The following is a 23,710-nucleotide window of genomic DNA, read 5'->3' as shown; positions in this document are numbered from 1 at the left end:
TGGTATTAGATACATAGACCTACATTTTCTGATAAATTATATAAAATGAAATACTCTCCCACATCAACACATACACAAATGAGTACTAATAAAACAGTGAAGTCTGGGGCTAGGTTTGTGGCTCAGAGGCAGAGTGCTTGCCTGGCACACATGAGGCACTGGGTTCGATCCTCAGCACCACATAAAAATAAAATAAAGATATTGGGTCCACCTACAAGTAAAAAATAAATTTTTAAAGAAAGAAAAAAACAGTGAAATCTGAATAAGACCTGTATATTGTATCTATGTCCATATCTTGGTATTCACAATGGTTCTGATTTCCTGAGAGATAGCATTGTCCCTTCCATGTACATTCCTAGCCCTTTGACGACATCACCTTAATTTATGGGACTTTATGTTTCCTTAACAGACTTACTGTGGTAGGGGTGAGGTTCAGCTGGAAGAACTTCTCTGCTCACCATTAAACATCTTTCCTGTACATCATGGCTTGTTTACTATGGAGGATGCATTGTTTTGAAGGATGTTCCTGTCTAGCACTAATAGGCCCTGCTGACTGAGCCTCTTGGCTTTGAATCAAATGTTGGGTGAAGGTAAATATAGCTTTCAGTTCTGCGATGAAGCTGGAGCCTAAGAGGGAGGAGTCACCTCAGTGTTTATAATTACCGAACCAGTTCACTTTCCTACCCTCTCCTACATACACAGTAGAGGGCACAATTTCCCCATTCCCTTTGTGTCTTTGCATTCAGGGGCTGGTATGTGTTCCACAACTGCTGCCCATGCACTTGGAAGGATCTTCATTTAGAGAAAGGAGTTGGCAAAAGTGGGATCACAATGCCCTAACTTCAGGGACATCCAGAATGTGTCAGCCACTTCACTTTACACTTCTTAGTATCCAAGGCAGTTTTATTTATGGAACTCCCCTTCTTCTACCCCTCTTTCTCCTCTTCATTTTCCTCCTCCACGTCCTTGACTGTAACCATCAGAATGCTTCTTGTAATCATAATGAGGCCCCGTGCATTGGCAAGACAGACCATATGAGTGCCAACAATATCAAGAACACGAAGGCAGCTGGATAGACAACACTTAACCACCACTATGAGGATGGGGAAAAAAGCAAACACATAAATCATGTACAGGTTATGATCATTTGAAAAATATGTTCCTTGACTCATTCCACTGCATTCTTCAAATTATACTTGTCTCTAAATTTCATTCCTTTATTCCAGGAAAAATTTTGATTTTTGTGAAATATTTACTGAGCCTTTGCTATTTGCAAGATCCTGTGCTAGACACTGTTGAGGATAAAAAAAACCCTACTTTCTGTTCTTGAGGCACTAACAAATACAAATGCTAGAATCAAGTTCAAATTAGGGGAAGAATTATACATCTGATAAAAAAAGAAAATATTCTGATTGCTTTAACACATGTGTTTGTAAATATATATACATATAAACAATGTTGACAAATGAGATGAAGGATATATTTCAATGATCTAGTATGTACATTGTTCTTTTAAAATGCAAAAAGTCTAATTCCCCCATTTAAAAAGTGGCAAGGGACATGAAAGGCAATTTAAGAAAGAAAAGAAGAAAAACTAGTAATTAGCAAGTGTATAAAAACATGGTCATTTATATGCAAAAATTAAACTTAAATTTTTTCATTTATTAATTTTATTTATTATTTTTTATTTTTATTATATTTTCATTTATTAATTTTAATTAATTATTAACCTAATAATTTTTTAAATGCTAAAAGAGCCACACAGAAGTATAAATCAATACAATCTTTTTGGAGGGCAGTTTTGCCACATGCATTAAAGCTTTGAATGTATATTCTGTTGAATTAGCATTCTCTTTTTTAAAGTAGCAAAAAAAATGGGAACAACGCAAGTGACCATTGATATAGGGATGAACAAATAATTTATGATATATGTAATTTTATGTAAGTATCAAAAAGAATATTAAGCAAAATTTCCTCATAATTTAAACAGTTCTTAAATTTTTATAAGTAAAAAACCAGTAACCAAATAGGAAAATGGGGGATGTAGGTAAATTTTATGGGAAAATAAACACTAATGGATATTAAACACATTGAAAAAATGCTTATTTTTCAGTCAAAATTGTGGGACAATTAAAAAAAAAACATTCACCCCCACAGACTAAAAAAATGAAAATATTTGATAATGGGCAGGATTTGATAGGATATAAGGAAACATGGTATTTCCTACATGGTATTTCCTACTGTTACTGAAAGGATAAATGGTACAAATTCTTTGGAGGACAATCTTATAACATATCAACATGCATTATTTTGACTATTTTATTCAAAGAAGAGTTATAGAGTGAACTATCACTACATTTTCATTTCTGAACAACTTTTTTGTTTTCCCTGAAGCTGTTTGGGGGTTTTGTTTACACTATCACTGCTTCATACCAAACTCTGCCAGTTGTCTATATCTCTTCTTAATATCTACAGACAATTTAGATGGTGATCAATTGTATCTTCTTGAAAAAGTCTCTCCTGGAACCTTCTGATCTGCTCTGACCTAGAATGGTTGCCTTCTATAACTGGTACATGCCTATTATCCTGAGATATCATTTTATTATCTTGGTGATTTCCTTCACCATGATATGTTGGGTTTCTGATTTTCTACTTGACATTTTTCTGTTTATTTTGTTTGTTTATTCATTTGTTTTACTTAGCATATCCTCCCATATTTTCCTCAAAATGGGTATGTTGGAAGTAGATTGTTTGACATCTTTCATACCTGAAAATATTTTTTTCCTAACTTCATATTTTATGGGCAAAATTTTCTGGGTAGAGAATTCTGTTCTGAAAATATTTTGCCCCAGAAATCAAAGGCACTGGTCTTGAGAAGTATGACTACATTTTTAGTCCTGATCCTTTTAAATAACTTTGTTTTTCTCTATGACATCATTTTGTCCTCATGTTTTTTAAAAATATTTTTTATTTGTCAATGGACCTTTATTTTAGGTATTTATATGTGATGCTGAGAATCAAACCCAGTGCCTCACACATGCTAGCCAAGCGCTCTACCACTGAGCCCCAGCCCCAACCCTGTCCTCATGTTTTAAAATGTCAGAATGCATGACATTCCTATAATTCCAGTGACTAGGGAGGTTGATGAAGAAGAATCACAAGTTTGAGGTCCGTTGGGTAACTTAGCAAGACCCTCAGTAACTTAGTGAGACCCTGCCTCAAAATAAAAATAAAATAAAATAAAAAGGGCTGGTGATATAACTCAGCAGTAAAGCACGCCTTGGGTTCCATCCCCAATTTAAAAAAAAAGTTCCAGGGATGTAGCTGAGTGGTAGAGAGCTTGCCCAGCATGTGCAAGGTCCTGGGTTCAATCTCCAGTACTATAATCAATCAATCAATAAACAAACAGCCAAGATGTAGTCTTCTAAGCAGTTAAAAAAACATAGCCAGCATGGTTTTATATGTTTATTCTGTGTTAAATATAGGGAAGGGAGATTAAGGTCTGAGAAGTATAAGAAGCTGATGTTGACTTTCAAGTTAGAAAAGCTAACACCTGAGCCAGGAGGACCCATGGAGGACATGTAATATACCCACTTAAATTAACACAATGGAGAGACTAAGGCCTAAAAGGCAGAAGGGACTTGTGCAAAATGCTGTAGTGACTTAACTCGTCCAGCATTAGAATCCAAATCTCACGCTCAACAGTCTCTCAATTCAAAAGCAAGCAGAATATTTAATTGCTTGGTTTCTGATTTGTATGTCTTAATTTATATTTGTCTCTCACATTTGAGACTGAAAGTAGTCATATTCCACCCAGAGAAGTGATTTTACCAGTCAGTTTGGCTAAGAAGAAGTCAGGAAATGCACAAGCCCCCAAGTTCTCCAGCCTATCAGGGGCTTGCTTTATTTTCATAATAATAATTTTATATGGTACGTATATCCATGATCTCATGCTGTCAGCTGAACTTCTCTTCTTTGGTGGTCCAGTGCCACTAAGTTTTGAACACTTACTTGTTTAGACCTGGTTAGTGATCACCTTCCCCTGTGTTGCTGATGGCAGAGCTGGGGGCCTTTGAACTCACCTTACTGTCTGTTTCAATTTTCATTCCTACGTTATTGAGGATCAGGGAAAAGGCTAAGGATGCTATTGGGTTCTCAGAGACTCAAAACAGACTGGGATCACCTGGCTGCTGTCAGGTCTGATGCGGACAATAAGAAGCACTGAGACCAGGTAGTTCTTATCCCAAAGAAGACTAATGCAAAGGCAGTGAATTCACAAGGACCCTAACATTGTCTGTAGACAGGAAAATAGCATTAGAGATGATGGGGCTCAGTTGGTAAGAAAAGACTTTGAGGATTCTAGGCCTCTAGTTATGTTTTCATGTGTTCCTGATATTAGCTTAATTGTATTTCCTTTGTTTCTGTCTTTCCTAGTTAGAGTCATTAATGCCCATTTGCCTTCATAACCTGCTATTCCATTCTTTATTTTGAAAACTATATTTTTATTGTGGTAAATTGTACATAAAATTTACTATTTTAAACGCATTTGAGTGCACAATTCAGTGGCATCAACTTTTCACAATGTTTTAACCATTCACTACTCTTTCCAGAAATTTTTCATTATCTCAAACAGAAAATTTAACCATTGGGCAAAAACTCCTCATTCCTCTCTCCCAGCATCTGATAATCTCTATTCTAAACTTGTTTTCCATTAATTTTCCTATTCTAGATATCACTGTTTTAGTCAGCTTTTTCACGGCTGTAAGTTAAAAACCTGACAAGATCAATTTTAGAGGAGGAAAATTTATAGATAGATAAATTTATAGATAGTTCATAGATAGCTGGCTCCATTCCCCAGGGGCTCCAAGTGAGGCAGGACACTATGGTGGAAGAGTGTGGCAGAGGAAAGTGGCTCACATGATGATAAGAAATATCATATATATACCCCAAAGGCACATCCCAATGAGCCACCTCTTCCAGCCACACCCTATTCATCTTCAGTTAACAAGTTAATCCCTATCAGGATTAATTCACTGATTGGGTCAAGGCTCTCAAAACCCAATCATTTCACCTCTGAATGTTCTTGCATTGTTTCACATGTGAGCTTTTGGGGACATCTCACATCCAAACCATAATAATCACATTTCAGTAAACTCATATAATATGTTTTCTTTTGTGTCTGGTTTATATAACTTATGCTTTCAAGGTTCTCCCATGTCATAGCTTATGCCAGAACTTTAGTCTGAATAATTTTATGGCTAATATTCCATTGTATGGATACACCACATTTTGTTTATTCATTCACTTGAAATATTCCACATTTTTGCAATTGTGAATAATGCTGTTCTGAAGATGAGTGTAGCAATTGTAACTCTGAGGATCTCCATGTATGTTTACATGTCCCATTCTTAAACAAATCCCAATCAAAGCTGAAGCTTAGTCAGTGGTCTCAGATAGTAGGACTGTGTCTTAGCTTTGCCATGTTATAGGGGTGACTTCTGAGTCTAAATCACAATTACTTTCACCCATTGGTCCATAATGGATTCCTGCCTCAGTGTTCCTGCTTGGTATGTATTCAGAGGGTATGTTTTTAATAATTAGCAATATTAAAGGGATATGGCACTAACATATTAAAAATCAACCTGAAGAAGGATCTCAGAAGTCTTTCTGCTAGGCCAGGTGTTAACCTTTTGGTTGCTAGCTGATAGGAAGATCAAGTTGTGGGAAAGGGGCTAGAGTGACCAGAGCAATGGTGGGAAGAAACACTAAAGTACATGACATCAAAATATTGCAATATATTAATAGCTGATATTGCTATACTAGTACATTGTGCTTATACCAGTCCTGGACATGTTCATCTTGGAGCCACAGCTTGTAAGCCTGGCCCCATCTCCCGTACCACCCTCAACAGCCACTCACTGGCCTCTTTGTCTCTTTATTCTTGTGAATCAACATAGTATCTCACTTCTAGCCTGCTTGCCTGATTGATTACTCTTCTGACCCTGTCCTGATTTCAAAGGCTGCTGATACTTCCTGGCCCAATCCTATAGGTTCTCTGAGCTGTCTTCAGATTCAATTAGCTTAGTAGTTAGTAAATTCTGGACAAATGATTTCTGCCTTTGACCTCCACCCTCACATGTCTCTGTTCATTGGATATTCTGTACAGCTCCATGATGCTCAGCATCTGGAGCTCATTTCCCTCTCCCAGCCCCATGTCCAGCTGTCTCTACTTTACTAACAATAAACCTTTATTAAACACCTTAGCTGCAGCTACCCACACAATCTTTTTTTTTTAAACCTCCTTTGTGAGTGCTCATGTCTGATATTATCAGCACACATTTTCAAATGTTTAATTGTGGGACTGGGGCTGTAGCTCAGTGGTAGAGTGCCTGCCTAGCATGTGCGAGGAACTGGGTTCAATACTTGGCATCAAATATAAATAATGGTATTGTGTCCATCTACAACTAAAAAAAATTAATTGTACATAAATTTATGGGCTACAGTTTGATAATTTGATACTTTCATATAACAGTAATGATCAACTAAGTGCAATTAGCATTTTTATTTCCTTAAATATTTAATATTCTTTATATTGGAACCTCTTTGAACTATATAATAAGTGTTAATAACCTTCCTGTGCTGTAGAACACCAGAATTTGATCCCCCTATCTAACTGGATTTTGATATCTCTTATTCTACTTCTCCCTGCCCTATCTACCTCCTATACTTCCTAACTTCTTGTGACCACAGTTCTACTCTTTCCTTCTATTAGATTAACTTTTTAAGCTTCCATATATGAATAAGAACATGTCGTATTTCATTTTGTGCCTGGCTTATTTTACTTAGCATATATCCTCCGGTCCCACCCATGTAGGACAACATGGTTTAACATGCAATTGTCCTTCCATGTTTTGTCTCATGTTACCAACATTCAGGAAATTTTACAAAGCAATTAAGACAGTGTGGTGTTAATGCAAGCAAAGGCAATAGGCCAATGAAACAGAATAGAGTCCTGAAATAAACTCACATGTATACACTTGATATATGAAAAAGCCACTACTGCATTTTAAGGTTTAGGGTGTAGAAGAATAATTTTTCAGTAACTCTTGCTAAAGACAATTGATATACATAGTGAAAAAAAAAAAAAGAACTTAGACCCCTACTTCATGCCATACATGAAAGTTCATTAAAGAGGATGGCGGCACATGCCTGTAATCCCAGAGACTTGGAAAGCTAATGCAGAATTTCAAAGTCAGAAATGTAGCAAGGCCCTAAGCAACTAAGCAAGACCATGTCTCAAAATTAAAAAAAAATAATAAGAGGACTAGAGATGTGGCTCAGGAAACTCCCCAAATAAAATAAAATTAAAATTAAAAAAAAGTATCAGGAAAGATAAAACAACATGTATGCTAGAAAAATATAGGTAAGTATTAAAAACCTAGGGTAGGGAAAAATTTAATAACAGAGCAAAATAAAAAAACACTAACCCTGGGCTGGAGTGAGCTCAGTGGTAGAACACTTGCCTAACAGGTATGATGCCCTGGGTTTGATGTTTAGCATGCATGTGCGTACACACACACACACACACACACACACACACACACACAACTGTCCCCAAATTGATAAAGTTGGACTTTGTTAAAATTACTTCACAATACATCATTAATAAAATGAATAGACAAGTCACAGCTGGGAGATATTTCCAGAATATATTTAATGAACTTTTACAAATCAATAAGAAAAACACAATCCAATTAAAAACTGGACTCATGCTGTGACATTTCACAAAGAGTGATATTAAAATATCAATAAACACATAAAGAGTGGTCAACATCAGTAGTCATCAGGGAAATTCATATTAAAAGTACAGTAAGATACCACTACACACCACTTAAAATGACTAGGATTTAAAAGACCAACATAAATTGGTGAAGATGTAGAGCAATTGAAAAATCATACATTGCTGGTGGGGATGTAGATTGGCTCAACATTTTGAAAAATTCCTGGAAGTATCTATTAAAACTATATATGTGTGTATGTATACATACATGCATATTCATGTGAGTATATATACACACATGTATATGTATAGCATGAAGTAGGGGGTCAAAGTTTATATATATATATATATATATATATATACACATACAGATGCTAGAAATATACCCAAGAGAAATGAATGTATAGTACCATAAAAAGACTCTTATAAGAATGTTCATAGCAAGTTTTTTCATAACACACAAAAACTGGAAACTGCTCAATGCTTGTAAAAAGGAGAGTGGATACATTTTCATATATTCATACACTGGATTACAGCTATGCATGGTGTAATGTAAAGTCATACACATTATGTTGAGAAAAGAAACCACATATAAAAAGAACATACTGTATGCCTCCATTTATTCAGTATAAAATGATAAAAACAAATCTATCATGAGGGAGCTCAGAAACAATTACCTCTGGAGAGGACATTAACTGAGAAGAGTCACCGGTAATTTGGCAATATTTTGCAAAATTAAACATACACTTACCATAATGATACTGCAATTATAATTCTTTTTATTTAGCCAAATAAGTGAAAATTTATGTATGTGCACACACATACACGCATGTAAAACATACAAGGATGTTTATAACAGCTTTAGTCATAATTGTTAAAACAGCAACCAAGATGTTCTTTCAGTGAGTGAATGAAAGGACTCTAAATGATCTGTCCTCTATAAATACAATGAGAAAATTGGTTTTTCAGATCTAGAAATTAACTGCTCATAGCATTCAAGGAAAAGTGGTTGAATCTCATTAACAACAGTGAGTTCTCTGGGCACACCTGTAATCTCAGCAGCTAGGGAGGCTGGGCAGGAGAATCTGAAGTTCAAAGCCAGGCTCAGCAACTTAGTGAGGCCCTCGGTAATTTAGTGAAACCCTGTCTCAAAATTAAAAAGGGCTCAGGATGTGGGTCAGTGGTTAAGCGCCCCTGGGTTCAGTTCCTGGTTTAAAAAAAAAAAAAAAGAAAAGTGAGCTCAGGGCTGGAAATGTAACTCAGTGATAAAGCACTTGCACAAGGCGCTGGGTTCAATGCCCAGTAGAATGATAAATAAAAGAGCAATGAGTTCTGAGGCATTTTATTTTGTGGGGCTTACATTTCCTCTTCCCAAGTTCTATAGTAGTTTGAAAATCAACAGCTTACTATCATGGTTAAAGTCAGCAGCAATGGTAACAACCTGTTAGTACAGAACAGGGTTAAGATACTTCAAAATCCCAATTGGAGGAGGATTGTCATTATTTGACCTGTTCAATGGTTCCTTGGAAGACCAGACTCTGAGCTAATATACTTCAAAAAGACATTTTTCATAAGGGATTTGTTGGAAATCGTTAGGGACTCTTGTTTCATCAATATATGGGTCTGAAGTGGTAAGAGTTGGAGCAAATAATAAACTAAATAAAAATCTTAAAAGAATGGGAAATGAGATATCCTTTGGAGATTTGATAATCTCTTACATATTCCTAGGAATTTAGAAAGCTTTCATGCACATACGTAGGGATGTATTAATGGTAAAGGTTGTGTACATGGTCAAGACTTCAGAACACTCTAAGCTCTTACCTCTAGTATCTTTTAGGCTCTGAACAAGCAGGAAGTGAAGGCTAATGTGAAGTTGTAAACTGCCTGAATGTTGAAGGCATGCTTCAATGTGTACACAGAGCCCTTCAGCAAAGACTGGAAAACTTGTTTCCAGGATTTTTTTTTTAAATTTTTTATTAGTTGCTCGAGACAATACAATGATCTTGACATATCATATATTTGATTCAAATGGGGTATGAATTCTCATTTTTCCACGAGTACAGATTGCAGGATCACATTGGTTATACAGCCACACTATCTGACAACTAAGATAAGCAAAGGAGACTTCAGTGGCTGAGCATGAGACAAAAAGTACTTTGCAGAATTAGGACTAGGAACAAAAAAAAAGGATTAGGATTAGGAACAAAACACACACACACACACACACACACACACACACACACGAGAGAGAGAGAGAGAGAGAGAGAGAGAGAGAGAGAGAGAGAGAGAGAGAGAGAGAGAGATAACAGACCAAACCCTTATGAGGGGTGAAAATCTCATTCCAGAATATAATCTACCTACCTATATATTTATATTGTAAAGAAAACCAATGAATTCAGACAATTGAGAAAATACAAAATGCACTATCTGGTAACAATGGAATAGAATTAGAAATCAATAAAAAGAAAATGTTGGAAACTCACACAAATGTGTGGAATTTAATATATTTTGTAACAAACAAGTAGTCAAAGAAGATATCACATGGGAAATTAGAAAATACATTTAGATGAGTGAAAACAAAATATACAACTTAAGAAAATGTATGGAAAGTAGCTAAAGCATTTTCTAGAGAGAAACTTATAGCTGCATACATATATTAAAAATAAAGATTTTAAATAAATAATGTGATACCTTAAGAAATTTTTAAAAAGGAAAATAAACACAACAAGCAAGAAGAAAAAGATAAATATTAGAGCAGAAATAAATTACATAGAATAGAAAACAATAAAGTCAACAAACCCAAAATTGGATGTTCAAAATGATCAGCAAAATTGAAAAAGCCTTAGTCAAACTGACCCATAGTAAAACACAGAAGATTTCAGTGACTAAAATCAGGGATGAAAAGGAATATATGACTACCAAGATTAGAAAAATAAAAAGGATTATAAATTGATGCTATAAACATTAATATGCCAAAATATTAGATAACCTAGATGAAATGGACAAATTCCTAGAAAAACACAAATTAATGAAACTAACTCAAGAAGAAATGGAGATTTTGAGAAGACTCATAATAAGTAAAGACATTGTATAATTATTTAACAAGCTTCCCACAAAGAAAAACCCAGGATCAGATGTTTTCAATGCTAGAATAAAGAAATAATACATGATTATCTCAATATATGCAGATATTTTCCAAAATTCACACTCTTCCATGATTAAAAAAACATGGAACAAAATAGGAATAAAAGGAAACATCTTCAGGCCTCTACAAAAACCCATAACTAACATCATTTGACTTGATGAAAGACTGAAAGCCTTACTTTAAGAGTAGAAAAAAGACAAGAAACTCTATTTTTACCACTTCTATTTAGCATTATAGTAAAGGTTCTAGCCAAGATCATTAGGCAAGAGAAAAGAAATAAAGGCTAACACAGTAAGAAGTAATACTATCTCTAATTGCAAATGACATGACCTAAAAATATAGAAAATCTAGGAAATTTTTAAAGATTCTTCCCAAAAAATCAGCATTTATAAACAACTTCAATAGAGTTTTAGGACAGAAGATCAATATTCAGAGTGAGACCAACCTAGGTAGGAATTGAGAAACTAAGCAAAGAAGGTGAAAGATCAATAGGGGTTTCTGGCCAGATGGCTGGCAGCAGAATAGAAATCAGACTGGTGATTTAGTGAGGAGGTCACTCACTAGAGGCAACTGTTACAGCTGCAAAGGAGGAGTAAAATACGTGTAGCATTAAAAGCTATTCAGGTTGCAGTGTGGAATGCACAAGTACTGAGCACAGGGACAGGGTAAGGAAGAAGGAATTGTCAAGGAAAAATATTTAAGTTCATATACAGGGAAAATGAGGGGATAATTATGCCACCAAATGAGAGAGGAGCATGAGAAGCAGAGTAGAGTGAGAATAAAGATAATATTTTTGCTATTTTGAGGTTGAGGTCAAGAAAATATTCAAATCTTGCTTCTCTAACTGCAGGCTGTGTGATCATGGATAAAATACTCATCCTCTCTGTGCTTTAGTTTTCTCATCTGTAATTATTGTCTTGGCCTTGAATATGTTGTGAAGGCAACTTGAGATAATAACTATAAAGGATGTTGAATGATGTCTGGCAAACTGTAAGTGCTCCATCAACATTAATTATAATTATTTAAAAAGGCATGTAGGCATGATCAAGTCTGGATTTTAAGGGGCTTGCCGGGGTCTAGTATGCCTGGAATTTAAAGTGCTAGAAGGAGACGGATAATGATGGATAGTGGGAGATAAGACAAGTCAAATTGTGAAGATCCATGAATGCTCCTAGGCTAAGGAAATTTGGCTTCTCTAAACTGGGGAGTAAAGTTTCAATCAAGGTAGTAATTGGCTTAGCTTTGTGTTCAACAACATTCTGGAGACAGTGGAAAGAAAAGATGTTCTCCAGAACACAATCTAGTTTAGGTTAAAAGAAAGCAATGGATCAATTGGGACCCCTGAAAAAGGAGATATTCTCAGATGACTAGCTTGGAGTTCTCTGTTTAACCTATAGGAATGGATAAAGAAGTAGTGTGGCTAGTGCCTTATGGATCCTAACTAAAAGCTCCAAAGCCAACAACTGTGCATGTAAATGGCAATGATGATGGAAGGGAATCTTTCTAAAAAGATTGGGAACAAAGCAACTGAAATAATAAGGGCACTCCACAATAGATTGTGTACAGGCCTTTGCAGAGGCAAGAAATTGTTTAAGAACAAATTTCGTCACTGTGACTGTGGTCAAGTTCCTTTTACTTGGGTCTTAGTTTCCCTCTTAATAAAATGGTAAGAAAGAATTTGATCTAGGAGTCTGAGTCTCTGTGGCCCCTTCCTACCCAGATATTATAATTAATTTTGAACACAATTTTCTAACACCTAAATTAACATTTGTTTTAGGCTAAAATTCAATATAACTTTAAGAAATACCATCCAGGCATGATGGTTCATGCCTGTAATCCCAGTGGCTCCAGAAGCTGAGGTAGGAGGATTGCAAGTCAAAGCCAACGTCAGCTACTTAGCAAGACCCTGTCTCAAAATTTAAAAAATAATAAAATAAAAAGAACTGAGGATGTGGATCAGTAATTGAGTGCCCCTGGGTTCTACCCTGGTACCAAAGCAAAAACAAATATTTCTCTTTTCTTGGTGAGTTACTAAGATTGTGAAAAGAGAATTTTATAATGGAGATTTTATTCACATGTTACTTGCTTTCTAACAGATTTTTTTTTCTCACCTATTAATTTAAAATTATTTTAAGGTCAGCTTTAGCTCAAGCAGTTACTTCTTCACACTGGACTTTTCATCTATTTATTTTAAAATTGTTTTAATGAAATTTTCATGCGACTACTTCTATTTTTAAAACTGTTGGCTAGCAATCAACATGTATTGAATTTTACGGTAAAAAAAGATAAGTTTGGAAATCAGGTAAAGAAGTACTACTTGCAAGGTGAAGGTAGCCTTTTAAGAATAGGGAAGGTCTGTTCCAGGCCTTGAAGATCCAGGAAAAAGAGCCAGGAAGCAAATTCTAGGCCCATATCTGCCTGATGGCTTGTGTGAACTTAAGACAATTCCCTTCTCTCCGCCCCCCCACCCCCAGGACTCCATCTCTACCAATATTGGTCTACTCTAGAGAAGCAGGGGCTTTCCAAGTATGGTCCCTGAACCAAGATCTTCTGTAACCCTTGAGAACTTGTTAGAAATACACATTCTCAGGATTTACTTTCGACATACTTCAAGAAGCCCACAAGTGATTCTAATACACACAAAATTTTGAGAACCATTATTCTAGATATTTTCAAATTTTTGCAATGAATGAATGTTCCCTTTAAAATGATTTATAGTTCATATAATACATGATGAATTTTTACCTGTCTATACTCTATAACCATCATTCAAACCAAGAATATTTACATGAGCCCATAAATTTCCTTATGCCACTTTCTAATCAATTTCTCGTGAGCCAACTCCAAGTAACCATTCCTGCTGTGGAATTTTTTATAAAAATGGAATTAGGTGATATGTTCTCTTTTGTGTTTGTCCTATTTTATACAACACAATGCCTGTGAGATTCACCCATATTGTTGTGTGCATCAGTAGTCTGTTTCTATTTTTGGACAATATACCACCATTTGAACATTCCATAGTTCTGTTATCTCTCTTTCTTTCTCTCTCTCTTCCCCCTCCCCAGGAATTTAACTCAGGGGTGGTTAACCACTGAACCACATCTCCAGCTCCTTTTATTTTTTGAGACAGGATCTCACTAAATTGCTTAGGGCCATGCTAAATTGCTGAAGCTGGCTTTGAGCTTGTGATCCTCCTCTTGAGCCACGGGGATTACAGGCATGTGCCACCATACCCAGCTTGTCCTTTCCCTTACTAATACAAGTTGGGTCATTTCTCAATTTAAACTCTTGCAAATAGTACCCCTATGACTTTTAGCAGATATAAGCACTCATTGTTCAACAATATATAACCAGGAGGACCTTCACCCCTTATTTTTTAAATTAAATCTCATATTTTGACATCATTGTAGACTTACAGGCAGTTTTAAGAAATAATAGAAAGCCGGGTGCTGTGATGCACGCCTGTAATCCCAGCATCTCGGGAGGCTACGGCAGGATGATCACAAGTTCAAAGCCAGCTTCAGCAAAAGAGAGCCACTAGGCAACTCACTGAGACCCTGTCTCTAAATAAAATACAAAAATAGAGCTGGGGATGTGATTTAGTGGTTAAGTGCCCCTGAGTTAATTCCCCAGAACCAAGAAAAAGAAAAGGAAAGAAAGAAGCAATAGAGAGAGCTCTGGTATACTTTACTCTGGTTCCCCCAGTGGTAACATCTTGTAAATTCTCCTATAGTAGCACAACCAAGATACTGACAGTTAAGATACAGAATATCACCACAAAGATACTTCATGTTAGTCTCTTATAGCGACTTCTTATACACACTCCATCCTCTAACTTGTTCTTAGCTTTTGGCAACCACATTTATTCTCTTCTCCATTTCTATATAGCATTGCCATTTCAAGAATGGAGAAGCTGCCTGGTGCAGTGGCACATGCCTGTAAACCCAGTGACTCAGGAGACTGAGGTAGGAACATTGCAAATTTAAGTCCAGTGTGTGCAACTTAGGAGACCTTCAGCAATTTAGCAAGAACCTGTCTCAAAAAAAAATTAAAAGGACTATGGATGTAGTTCAGGAGTAAAGCACTCCTGGGTTCCATTCTCAGTATGGGGGGAAAAAAGGAGAATCATAAGAAATGGAGAAAAATGTTATAGTGGCTTAAAATAACACACATTTATTACTCTATGATTCTGGAGGTCAGATAGAAGTCCAAAATAGGCTATAATTGAGCTAAACCAAGGTATCAGCAGGACTGTATTTCTTCTGAAGCTTCTTGTGGAGAATCTGTTTGCTTGACTTTTGAAGCTTCCAGAGGCCACCTGCACTCCTCAGTTGGTGGTCTTTTCCTCCAACCTCAAAACCAGCAACATGGCATCTTCAGATCTCTAGAATTATCACTCTCTTCCATCTTTTGAGGACCCTTGTGATTACACTGGAACCATCTGGATAACATAGCATCATCCTCTTATCCTGAAATCCTTAACCTAATCATACTCAAGTCCTTTTGCCATTTAAGGTAACATTCATAGTTTCCATGGATTAGAACATGAAGATCTTTGGGGAGTCATTATCCTGCCTATCACATCTATCATCCTGGAAGAAGTTCATCTTCTTTCCCCCTTTTAAAACTACAAACTATTTACACATATATAGCCCAACATATAAAAACAGACAGAGGAATCCTCTGGTTGAGGTTGGAGGGAATCTAGAGCCCTTTAACTTCCAAGGCAACAACAATAGTTGGGATGATCATTAAGAGATTCTTAATGTCTCCTCCTAGATCGATGCTATAGGGACCTAGAATTCCATTTCTAACCTTAGAATTGAAGTTGTGAAACTGTCCTTTTCCAAGTACATGACGGAACTCTTCTAGGAGAATATATTGGAATCAGAAAATATATTGATGCTTGAGTTCCCCTTCTACAGATTATAATTTGATCTGAGGACGTGATCTGCACTTTGGAAACTTTAAAGGATTCTAATTTGCAGACAAGTTTGGGAGCCACTGTCTCAAATGGTTGTTGTGAGAGTTTAAAGCACATGTGGGAACTTTCCTTGCAGTGTTGGATGACCAAGAAGAGATTGGTACAAGTGAAAATGCCAGGTCCAAGATAGACTAGGTTTATTTGCTTCTTAGTTCCTTCATAGGCAAAATGAGGATAACATAACTAGGTTACAGAATAGACACCTTTTATAAACTCTAAAGTACTGCTTAATAATTTTGTATGTACATACATTCTTCATCCTCAGTTTATACTGCACTCCCTTCTGTAGCAAGACCCAAGTAGTTTACACAACCTTTATTGGCACTGCAATAAGTAAGGAGGTGGGACAAGATTGAGGCCTTCCTAATAAGGGGGAAGGACAGGGTTTGACCACCCATGAGGAGTTCAGAGATAAAAGTAAGAAGTCCCTAGGTCCTGATGACAAGCAAGTCTAGAAACACCACATGGTCAATGTAGGACCCGTAACCACACTAGCGAAGCTAGCAATTAAGCCAGACAGTCTGTGACCTTGGAATTTTCCTGTATTTTTGAGCTTGTTCCCACCTCTTAAAATGGGGGTGGTCATACCCCTCCTTCCCATAAAACTAAAGTGAAGATAAAAAGGAGATCAGGGATGGAAAAGGTGGTCTGGAGAGTGCAAGTTACACTGAAATATTACAGCCACCCACCCATACCACAAAGAAAGACTGAGTCACAGTGAAGTCTTCCTAAATTTTATTGGCACTGAAATAGAACATGGGTTGAGCATAAACCCTGCCAAAAACAATTTTTAAAAAACCCAAAAATACACAAAAAAACCTGAATATAAAAATCTAACCTTTCTCCCCAGCCTCCCTGGGGGTGGGTTACTGCCCTTAAGGCAGCTAGATTGCCCCACAATTCCAGATTTGAATTTAGCCAAAACAGGGCATATCACCAAGTGAGTATCAATATAATTCACAGCAATGCACACAAGACTCCCCAGGGTCAGGTGGAGGGCAGGTATTAAGGAAGGCTCTCAGTTAGGGGTACTGCATGGAGGGAAAGGATAGCCCCATGGGGGACTGAGCCCTAGGGAGAAGGCAAACAGGAACATTAAAACCAAATACCAAGTGCTTTAAAAATGGATTGTATGACCTATAGTGACAGGTAATATCACTAATACTGAAAGTTTCTTACATTACTGTTTCTGGCAAAGTATCCTTTTATAATATAGTATATGCTTCCCAGGTAAAGGAATGAGGCCAAAATGATCCTGCCCCAAGACTAATATCTTCTAATGGTGCATTAGCAATAAAGGCAGAAATCAATAATGAGTTAGATATCACTAGAATATATAATACTGGTAGAAAGAAAAAGAGCACACAAGACAGAGAGGAGGAGGCCACTTCTGGGTTGAGAGCAAGGGGTCGGGGGTGTTGAAGGGACCAGGTTAGAATCCCCAGCAGCTCTCTGATATGTAGCTCCAAGGGACACCACAGCTGGTGACAAGACCTGGTTAAAGGTTTGTCAGAGGTAGGGCCCAGTCACCACCTTGGATGGGGATGATGGGAAGGGGCTACTGGGCACCTGAGAGGGTTGAGTAAACCGAAGGACCAGAGGCATGGGCTTCTCTCACCACATGCAGCTTCTGCTATCCACTTCCCAATTGAGCCTACTGGTGTCAAGATCTAGGGCTCACCATACCAAGGCCCACACAGCTGTGAGGCAGGAGCTGTGTGTGGCCCATGTAACTCTGATAGGGGAAGTGGCCTAGAGCTCCTGGCTGGGAAAATCCTGAAGGCAGGTGTGAACATTTCCTCCCTTTTGGCAAGAGCAGTGGTTGAGGGTGGCTGAGTTTTTGGGTACTTATCCTTATTATTCTAACTGTGGGGATTTGTGGATTAGAGGGGGCATGGGTAGATACAGAGAAGGAACCAGGAACCTGGAACTACAAGGGGTACTTCTGCCCATAGAGCTCAACTGAGATAAGCCTAGGCTCATATAAGGCATTGGGGCAGGATCTTTTACCCAGCATTGGCTGACTAAAAGTGCCATGGCCTTCCAGAATGATAGTGAAGCCTTTTGAAGGCACAATCTCCCTCATCCCACCCTAGGGAGAAACTGAGTCCCTGAACTCAGGGACAAGGCTTATTGGGACTGAGTTTGTAACAGGCCCAATCTGGGAGGTAGAAATAAGAATGACTGAACATCTCTTTATCCTCCAATCATTACCAAGCCTAAATTACTCTAAAAAGGATGGGCATTGGGAGGCCAAATCCTATGTAAGTTGACACATTAGAACAGATAACCAGAGACCTGTCTGCTTCCCTATACCCTGTAATACCCTAACCCTGTAAATCATAGGCCCTGGAAGAGGAAGTCAGTGGTGGGGTAGGGGAGAGGAGCTAGCTTTCACCACACTCCACATTTGACTTCCAAAGGACAATAGTAAGTGGGGGTGGGCAGTTGCCAACTGAAGTGAAAGTGCCTCTGAACTGGGGAAGTGGTTGGTTCTAGCAAGCTAGATTAAATGGAACAGAGAGGGGAAACAGGGTCCCATTGGCACCACATTGGGCTATTTGACTGCCCAGGGAAAAGAGTGGGAACTGAGGTGCTAGGTTTGGTCCCATGGCTGCACTGTATGCTTGGCATGACTCCAGGGCTGCTCTAGTTAGTGGCTCCAGCACAGTGTGAGTTAGGCAAAAGTATAAGGAGTGTCAGGGCAAGGAAGAAGGGAGGAGGGGTCCCTAGAGGCTGGGTGCCCTTTACATGGACTCAAACTCATCGATGCGCTGCTTGGTGTTGCCCTGCCGGATCTGGCGCAGGGTTTTGTATTTGTCTCGGCCCAGTCGCATGTTCTCAGCATGAATCATGTCATTGGCAGTCTTCTTGGATTCATCACGGGCATTGGCCAGCTCTGAAGTAAGGGCCTGTGAGGAGGCAAGCAATGTAATGTTCAATGGCTTCTTTTCATTTAAAGTATACAAACTTGATCAGATTTTTCTTCTTTTCTGTTTTTTCTCTCCCTGCCAATTCCAGCCCCATTAGGACTGCAGTTTGGCAAGAATTGTTTCTTTTTTAAATATAAACATAGGGGACCAGTTGATATTGCATATTCTGAGAGTAGAACAACATACCAAAGAAAGATTTGGGTAGGAATTTTATCAGGTAAGTTTTGTTTTCAGGTAAATATTTTATGAATGTAAGAGATAAGGAGTGGGTGGAAGGTGGGGCAAAAATAAAATCTTGAAAATGGAAGAGGCAGCCAGGCATGGTGGCACATGCCTGTAATCCCAGCAATTCAGGAGGCTGAGGCAGGAGGATTGCAAATTCAAGGCCAGCTTTAGCAACTTAGCAAGACTCTAAACAATTCAGTGAGACCTTGTCTCAAAATAAAAATAAAAATAAAAAGGGATAAGATGCAGCTTAGTGGTAAAGTGCCTCTGAGTTCAATCACCAGTACCCCCCAAAAATTGAAGAGGCAACCTAGGGACTGATTAATAAGTGAGACATGCCCCCCTCTTTAATGTTTTACTTAAGATAGCCTCAGACTCTAGTACAGCACTGGGATAGGCCCCTATATCTATTCCTTCATGATGATCTAGGGAAGACCATGGCTAGTAAGTCAATACACAAAGTCTTCTGGACCATTTGGCCTTATCTAGATACCTTCAGGTGTTTCTGCACACGCTCGTTCTTCTCTGCCTCAGTGGTACGTTCCTCTTCACTGCGGTCCTTGGCCATAGCATCAGCCCTCAGATCAGCACTGGCCTCTGCCCCATTCTCATCCTGTTCATCTTGCTCATTCTCCGCAGGCTCTGCCACATGAGGTGTACTCATGGCAGTCTTCAGTTCAGCACGGGTCTTCTCCAAGTCTTCCTGTACCATCTGGGCCTATCCAGTGACCAAAAAAAAAAAAAAAAAGAAAAGGAACAGATGTCAGATCAGGTAACCTGTGGCAACATGTGCATGCTTAAAATAGTCTGGTAAAAGACAGATACCAGGTAGGACAAGCAGCTTCATCTGTTTAATCCCTAGTTTCATCAGCTATAAAATAGAAGCAAATGTACCAACTTTCCAGGAGTACTAGGGAATTTGGAAAGTGTTTGAGACAGCATTGAGCACCCTCTCTCACACAATTTCTGCTGTCCAGAAAGACTGGAAGTGGCAGGAGCCCAAATGAAGGAGCTGGAATATGTACATATAGTACCCCTTCCCACAATGCTTTGTTCTGACCACTATCTTACCTTTTGCTGCCACTCCACAGCCTCACTCTCCTTCTTCTGTCGGGCCATCTCCAGCTGAGAGATCCGAGCTGTGAGCTCTGCCATTTCTGAAGCCTATAGATAGATTAAAAGCTAGTAAGGTCTGGGCATTCTGGTTTTCAGAGCATAGGTGTCTTCCACCCAAGTTCTCTTGGGGAACCAGTGGAGAACCTAATGTTCCACTTGCTTGCTACCCTGGTAGCTCTTTTATAAATTTTATTTTTAGTTGTAGATGGACATGATACCTTTATATTATTTATTTATTTATGTGGTGCTGAGGATCAAACCCAGTGCCTCACATGTGCTAGGCAAGCACTCTACCACTGAGCCACAACACCACCCCCTGCCGTGGCTCTTTTAACCGGACCACTCCACTCCAGTCCCATCTTCCACACCCACCACCTTCTTGTAAGTCATAGCTCCCCTCCTAGACTGTAGGATTCCTGGGGGCAAAAAAAAATATCTCTTCTTTGTATCTATCACTCTTTCTCTCTTCTTTCTTCTTCTTCCCTTTCTTCTCCTTCTCCTCCACCCGCCCCTCAGTATGGCCAAGTAGGAATGTGGTTTAGACCTCAGTAAAGCTGTGGAGATCACTGCCTAAAATGCAGTGCCTCAAGTGTCACAAGGTGACTTGAACAAGGGAAAATGCTTATGTACACAATCACACCTTCAACAAATTTCCCATGATAGTTTCTTCCTGAGAGATAGGTCTTAGTTCCCGCTATTCCCACCTCAAATAATATAAGGGAAGGGCTAGGATGTGGCTCAAGGGGTAGCACGCTCGTCTGACATGCATGTGGCCCGGGTTCGATCCTCAGCACCACATACAAACAAAGATGTTGTGTCTGCCAAAAACTAAAAAATAAATATTAAAAAATTATCTCTCTCTCTCTCTCTTCTCTCTTCTCTCTGTCTCTCTCTCTTTAAAAAAACAATATAAGGGAAGAGTTTATGTCCACGAATTTGGGCCACGGGTTCCTCTCTTGTAAATCACAAAAGCCTGCCCCCAAATACACTGACATAGTTCTGCAAATGATTTCAGGGGAGCAAACCCTTAAAATGGAGGTAGAAATGGGTTCCAATCCATGCTCAAGCACAACTGTGTGGCCTCTAGGAAACCTCCCTAAGACCTAATTTTCTTATCTGGCCATATTTTTCCATGTAGGGGTTAATCGCATAAGGTTACTGAAAGAAATGATGAGAAAGTAAGAAAAAGGAAAATATGACTAGAATAGCAACACACAATAGGTACTTAATTGAGTGGGAGTCCCTTTACTTCTTTCCTCCATCCCTTTCCTTTGCAGGATTACCATTTCATATCTCCAAGGGTTAATAAAGTGAATAAAAACTAAGGGTGAGAGAAAACTGTTTCCAAAGGTTTCTGGGCCACACCAGTGACTCCTCAGCTTGTTTCTGAATGAGCTGTTAGAAGCCTGTGGAGTGGAATCCTGCTGGGAAGAGCCAGGCTTGAAGGCAGAGGTAGCTATAAATAGGTTGGCAGACAAGAGAGAAAACACAGGTCCCACAATTCCAGACCATCATGCAGCTTTACCAGTTGTTCCTGGGTCTTCTTCTGGTCCCGGGAAGCCTGCAGCAGGGCCTCCTTGGCCTCTTCAGCTTCTTGACGTTCCTTGGCCAGCTTTTCAGCCTCGCTCTGAGCACGCTTCCGTTCTTGCTCAAGTTCCAGAGCCCTGCGGGTTTGTTCTTCCAGTTCTGGGAAGAAAAGGAAGGAAAAGGAAGGTGTAGGAAAAAATGAGGTGAAGGGCACAGAGATGATAGCACATTAACATCTTTCCTGGAAATGTTCTACTCCACGGTACAGCTGGCAGATGGTCCTGAGAACTCTTCTTGCCCCATCCCTCAACTTTTCTGTGGCCACATCTAGTCTCTATGGTCTGGGTCTGCAGTTTAGGCAGAAGAGTCTCCAGCTCACAGAGTCAGGTTTTGGGAAAACCCAATCTCCAGTGTGACTCCAATTTTACCTTGCTGAGCCTTCTTAGTCTGTTCCTCGATCTGCTTCAGCTTCTCCATCAGTTCTTCCTTCTCCCGTTCAATCTTCTCCTTCTCCTTTTCTGCCATTTCACGCTTCTTCTTCTCATTTTCCAGCAGAGCACTGGGGAAGGGAAAGAGGTATAGAGCAAGATAGCAAGGTTGCATGGAAGCATAGAGATTCCCAGGACTCCCTGGCCCTGAGTTCCTCAGTCAACATCATTCCAATAAACCCTGGGCTTGTAAACTTGAACCATTCTCCCTTCCACATCCTTGCCCTCATATCACAACCCCATATAGGATATTATTATATTATATTATACTCAGGGCCCAGTAGGGAAACTCAAACTAGAATCCCGACTCTGCCAGTAACCCACTAGGTGAACCTAGCTATACTACTGCTTCACTTCTGTCTTCATTTCCCCTATCTGTAAAAGCAGTCTAATAAGTCCTCCTCTGTCTGCCTGTGGAATTTAGGAAGACAAGTTTTGGCTCCATGTTAATATGCTATGCTTCAAGTATCTATGGCTCACTTTGCCTGTCCTAAAGCCCAGCTCTAGGCTCCTTTTCCTCAGAGTTTATTGAAAATCTGAAATAAGAATTTGTTTTCCTTAGCCATAGCATTTTTTTTCCAGTAAGCCTTCTTATCCCTTAACAATATGTTTTTTAATACCTCTGAGCCATCAGAATATTTGAGATACCCTCTTCCCCACCCCTCTTCCCTGTTATGCTCTTCTCCATAGCACTTTTAATATTCTACTTACTATGTAATTTTCTTATTTATTAGTCTGTCTTCTCCCAATAAAATTATAGCTTTACAAGAACAGGGATTGTTGGTATTTTTCCAAGTACTCATTAATTATTTACTAAGTGAATGAATGATACAACTTTGTAACTTAAGTTTCATATACATTATGAAACTCCAAAAACATGTACATTTGAAACTATTTGTCCTACCAGGACTGTGAGGTCCTAGAGGGTAAGTTCTTACCAGATCCAGTTCCATAAACTGCCTCCCAATCCTGGTAAATTTTTTCCTAAATAAATGTGAACCTCAGGGTCTAAGCTATCATATATGGAATCATTTCTAGTCTACTAGATATGAAGCCTTCCAAGGTTTGAAACATTTATTTATATATATTTTTACTTTTTGGTACCAGGGATTGAACCCAGGGGCACTTAAACACTAAGCTACATCCCCAGCCCTTTTTTTATTTTTTATTTTGAGACAAGGTCTCACTAAATTGCTAAGGCTGATTTTGCAATCCTCCTGCCTCAGCCTCCCAAGCCACTAGGATTATAGATGTGTGTCACTGCACCCGGCAGGTTCCAAACTCTTTATGACAGAGTTTCTAGTATAGCAACACTCCTCAAACCCTAATATGCATAGGAATTACCTGGGATCTTTTAAAATAATTGAGGCAAAACATACATAACATAAAATTAACTACTTTAAAATGAATAGTGGCATTTAATACCTTCACAAATGTTGTACAATGTTGTACAAAATTCTTTTAGTTGTAGATGGACATAATATCTTTATTTTATTTATTTATTTTTATGTA

The 23,710-nt window shown here is 38.5% G+C and overlaps 1 protein-coding gene across 1 annotated transcript in view; it reads right to left on the bottom strand.

Annotated features, from left to right (window-relative positions):
• Positions 1 to 16,627: 16,627 nt before the first annotated feature.
• The window catches only part of Msn (moesin), a 70,905-nt gene continuing 63,822 nt past the window's right edge, over positions 16,628 to 23,710 (bottom strand). The window contains exons 9-13 of the mRNA XM_005335204.5: positions 22,139 to 22,269; positions 21,709 to 21,869; positions 20,139 to 20,231; positions 19,561 to 19,785; positions 16,628 to 18,821 (exon numbers count right to left, since the gene is read on the bottom strand). Of these exons, the coding sequence (XP_005335261.1) occupies positions 18,657 to 18,821; positions 19,561 to 19,785; positions 20,139 to 20,231; positions 21,709 to 21,869; positions 22,139 to 22,269 (775 nt within the window). The 3' untranslated portion in view covers positions 16,628 to 18,656. The remainder of the gene's footprint in view (positions 18,822 to 19,560; positions 19,786 to 20,138; positions 20,232 to 21,708; positions 21,870 to 22,138; positions 22,270 to 23,710) is intronic.

The sequence above is a fragment of the Ictidomys tridecemlineatus genome, chromosome X (genome assembly GCF_052094955.1).
Source record: "Ictidomys tridecemlineatus isolate mIctTri1 chromosome X, mIctTri1.hap1, whole genome shotgun sequence".
Lineage (NCBI taxonomy): Eukaryota > Metazoa > Chordata > Mammalia > Rodentia > Sciuridae > Ictidomys > Ictidomys tridecemlineatus.
This window is presented reverse-complemented; position numbering and strand designations above follow the sequence as displayed.